At 42.7% G+C, this 3,764-nt stretch overlaps 1 protein-coding gene across 2 annotated transcripts; it reads right to left on the reverse strand.

Moving 5' to 3' along the window:
• Nucleotides 1-206: 206 nt before the first annotated feature.
• On the reverse strand, nucleotides 207-3,106 carry LOC148040246 (caffeoyl-CoA O-methyltransferase 5-like). Of its 2 annotated transcripts, XM_087666307.1 has the most exons (5): nucleotides 2,481-3,106; nucleotides 2,295-2,374; nucleotides 2,016-2,160; nucleotides 1,482-1,613; nucleotides 207-1,097 (listed from the first exon to the last, which is right to left on the reverse strand). In XM_087666307.1, the coding sequence occupies exons 1-5, from the start codon at nucleotides 2,637-2,639 to the stop codon at nucleotides 804-806; spliced, it is 810 nt and encodes a 269-aa protein (XP_087522433.1). In that variant the 5' UTR covers nucleotides 2,640-3,106; the 3' UTR covers nucleotides 207-803. The 2 variants fall into 2 exon arrangements, with proteins under 2 accessions (XP_087522433.1, XP_087522441.1); XM_087666315.1 differs by lacking the exon at nucleotides 1,482-1,613.
• Nucleotides 3,107-3,764: the final 658 nt, after the last annotated feature.

The raw sequence follows: 3,764 nt of genomic DNA on the forward strand, positions 1-3,764 counted from the left end.
AGGTCTATTGACATGCATAGAGGAGAGAATAAATTTGAGACCTATAGCCCTACACAAGTTAATGCATTGGTGGTACTCACAGTGTAGGAGGAGGAGAGAAGGATCGAAAGAGGAGGTCCATTAGAACAAAGGGAGAAGGAACAATGTTGTGAGAAACAAGATTCTGGGTGTCGCCAATTAACTTATGGCACGTAAAGTGAACTTGAGCCCGCTCACAAAGTACCTCTATTTTGAGAGGGGCTTCATCAAATGGCTAGGGTTACACCTTTTTTGAAGTCAAAGTTTAAGTGATCCTTCCACATGCCATCAACTTCGACTTTTGACATCTCATGCAAGTCGAATCGTCCTGCACATGACCTATACATAATACATAAGAAGTTGTAATTGGTTGAAGTGACTTTAAAATTTGCATCTTTTGTGCAAAACTATTGCTAAATTGGGGTGGGGTGAGTGTTGGTTTGGGGGGGGGCGCCTTTACACTATTTTCAAGCAATAGTTGAGCCCATTTGTATCGAGTGCTAGACTAGGTGACAAAAAGAAAGAAGCTAGGTACTCAGCCTTGCAAATTGCAATCTTGAAAGGTGCAGTTCCCTTTACTTATACATAAGTTCCCTTTTACTTATACATACAACGGAACCTACTGGCAGTTATATGAGTGTCAACTGACACACTACCTATCCTCTTTGCTTTCCCTTTCCTTGCTTCTGTCAGTACTGTAACAGATACCACAGTAACCAAGACTATATTCTGTGTAATTGGACATTAGTCAGCAGACAGTGAGTGGGAGTGTGTTGAGTGTCAGGTCAGTAGAGTCTTCTGCAGAGAGTGATGCCATCCCCAATGGCCACCATGCTGATCTCGATGTGAGGATCAGCTGCGAGTGCCTTGTTCAGCTCCTGTATAAAAGGCCTACCATGTATGACATAGTCAGGGAAAGGGGTGTCACCAGGGGCAGCCACAGACCCACTCCATAGTGTGTTATCATAGACTATCAACCCCCCAACTTTCACCAGCTTCATAACCCTCTCATGATAGTTCAAATAGTTGTCCTTGTCGGCATCCACAAACACAAAATCAAAGAACCCCAAATTCTTCTCCTGCATAAAACCAGTAAACCAGACAGTAAGACTGTATTATCTGAAGCAGCAAGTTTTTAAACATCCTAAACCAGTAAGACTATATCTAAAACATCCTAAGATACTGCAATACATCATCTATCATTGTGAAGAAGCCGTTCAGGCCGGCGACCTCATGAAAATAGCCTCCTCGTTTGAAATAAGTCTCTTTGGACAGACTAACTTCGTCATAACTTCCCCTTGTTGTATATGCACTCAACATGCATGCATTCGTGCAGGGTTGAGCATGTGTATGCTGCACACAATGTATCAGAGATATTGTCCACAGGGGCAAAACTATTGGGAGGAAACAGCTCTGAAGGATCTTGTTATAACATGCCCATGAGGTAGGCCATGTAAACTTACATCCAGCAGTAGTTCGTCAAGCATGGGCATGCACATGCCTTCTCTAAAATCAATCTTGTGATGCACCCCTGCCTTCTTCAGAAAAGGAACCCCGAGCTCGTAGGATTGACGGTTAATATCCAAGGCAATTATCTGTCATGTTGAATTTAGTCAGAATATAATCAGACCGAACAATCACCAGGCTAGTGCACTACGAGGGTTTAAAGTGACTGGCTTGCTGGCCCTGAAGTGTTCCAAACAAAGTCTGATTGACAGCATTTCATAACCCTAATATCCCGAAGTTATATAAAACAGCAAAACACAGACATGCTCAACCTTCAACCGGGGTTGTTCAGCATGATTAGATTTCACATCTCAGATGCAAGTTTCCAACACTATCAATTATTTTCAGTAAACCCCTTAAAAGTTCTAGCCCTGTTGACAGCAATGTATACATAACTTACAAGGCTGATCCTTTTAATTGCAGTGCAACCATGATTCATGCACTGTCACTAGAACTGGTCCTGTAAGCATGATATTATGATAATGTAGTACCTTGCCATCATCTGGAAGAGCCAAGGCAGTGCTGAGAAGAGAGTAGCCAGTGAAAACACCAAGCTCGAGGGTGTTCTTGGCATTGATCAGTCTCAACAGCAGCATCAGAAACTGGCCCTCATCAGGTGATATGGCCATCACGGCCCTGTCAATAATATATGCAATTGGAGTATTCAATTACTAATCCTGACTACTGTTACTCGACTACTATCAATCAATTACTAATCCTACTACCAAGTCTTGGAGTGCAGTTAGTTAATACTTAGGAGGCATACTAACCATGGATGTTTCTCTGTCATCTCTCTTAGCTCGCGGAGGGGGGCTGGCTCTCGAGGGAATACACTGGTCTGCAGGAGATACTGCAAAGAACGAAAATTCATGCTCAGTGAGAGAGATACAACAGAGATTCAGATTAGAGAGATATGTAAGAATGATCAGGAGTGGGATAGTGAGCTTATTGTGCACTTGATAGAGGGAGTCGTTCCGCAGGAGAGATTTGTGCCCAAATTCCTGCTCTGAATATCCTTGACTATTGGCATTGTTGGCATTATTAGCAGAAGCATTCTCTTGTGTTTGTGTCTGTGCTGTCAAGGACGCATGCCCTTCATCCCAGCCCCGAGCCATTTGGTAAGTCTTGATCTCCCAGAAGACAGAAACCCACAAACTGCTATTATATATGTCTCCTATTCTGTATGGTTTTAAAGCATTTAGGGAAGAAGAAGCACCAACATAGTGCCTTCGCAGGATTATCGGGTAAAAAGAAGACTTTGAGCATTTCCACTGACTCGATGTTTCCTTACTAAAAGCAGGAGCCGGGTTGGCAATCCCATTATTCCCAATTGGGGCCTTCTCCCATAGCCTCTCTGCAGCAGCATCCGAGGAGTCTGAGTGGCCTCATGGGGTCCAATATTTGTCTAGGCATTGGAATGGTAGAATCACAGAGAGGCCTCGTCACGGCGGATGAGGAGAACTGATTCGATTTTTTCGTGCGAGGCTGCGGGATTTCTGGGGCTTAGACGAGTTGAGAGAGAGAGAGTGTGTGTGTGTGTGTGTATGTGTGTGTGTGTGTGTGTGTAGATGGAAGAACATCAGGTTTCTCACTGGCGAATGCAAGAATGCCACTGTCGCAAAAATCTTGGACTCCCATATACCTGCCAAAAATGGTATCACATTATTTTTTAAAAAAATCACCACCTTCCTAAACATTCTTGGTATCCAAAGAGTTAGGGTCGAAAATAATTTAATATTGCCCACTTTCTTGCCCCAGTAGTAGGAGTGTTGTGGTGGAACACCTTGCTCATGACCCTCTAGCCTCTTGGAGGACACCATGGATATCAAGCACAACCATGCCTAAAAACTCTTGACATGTTCACAAGAAAAGCACCTAAGTTAACACATTGCATCCAGAGGAATCACACCTAACTATCACATCCTATATGATCATGAGATTAGTAAGAAGCATTGTGAATAAGCTTGTACCAATTCTTATTCATGCAAGCCTTAGTGTTCAACATCTACATTGTCAATACCATACAACCAATAGTCATACTATCCACAACATGTTAATATATAAACCTCATGATTGACAACAACTAATCACCCAATAACTCGTAAAAATAACCTTTTGAAGAGACTCTTAAGTGAAACAATGTGGCCATAGACATGATGGATTTCACGAGTGAAACAATGTGGCCATAGACATGATGGATTTCATGATAGGAAGTGGAAGCTCAATCAATGATGGTGCAA

This window comes from Lygodium microphyllum, chromosome 2, assembly GCF_053477565.2.
Source record: "Lygodium microphyllum isolate KBCC chromosome 2, Lygodium_microphyllum_v1.1.10, whole genome shotgun sequence".
NCBI classification, from domain to species: domain Eukaryota; kingdom Viridiplantae; phylum Streptophyta; class Polypodiopsida; order Schizaeales; family Lygodiaceae; genus Lygodium; species Lygodium microphyllum.

Excerpts from the sequence above, each read along its gene's own strand:
- LOC148040246 (XM_087666307.1), bottom strand. The coding sequence starts at position 2,639 with ATGGCTCGGGGCTGGGATGAAGGGCATGCGTCCTTGACAGCACAGACA. Across the intron at positions 2,375-2,480 it reads GGAACGACTCCCTCTATCAA|TATCTCCTGCAGACCAGTGT; the intron begins GTGCACAATAAG and ends CGTTCTTTGCAG. Across the intron at positions 1,614-2,015 it reads CTCTTCCAGATGATGGCAAG|ATAATTGCCTTGGATATTAA; the intron begins GTACTACATTAT and ends TCAACATGACAG.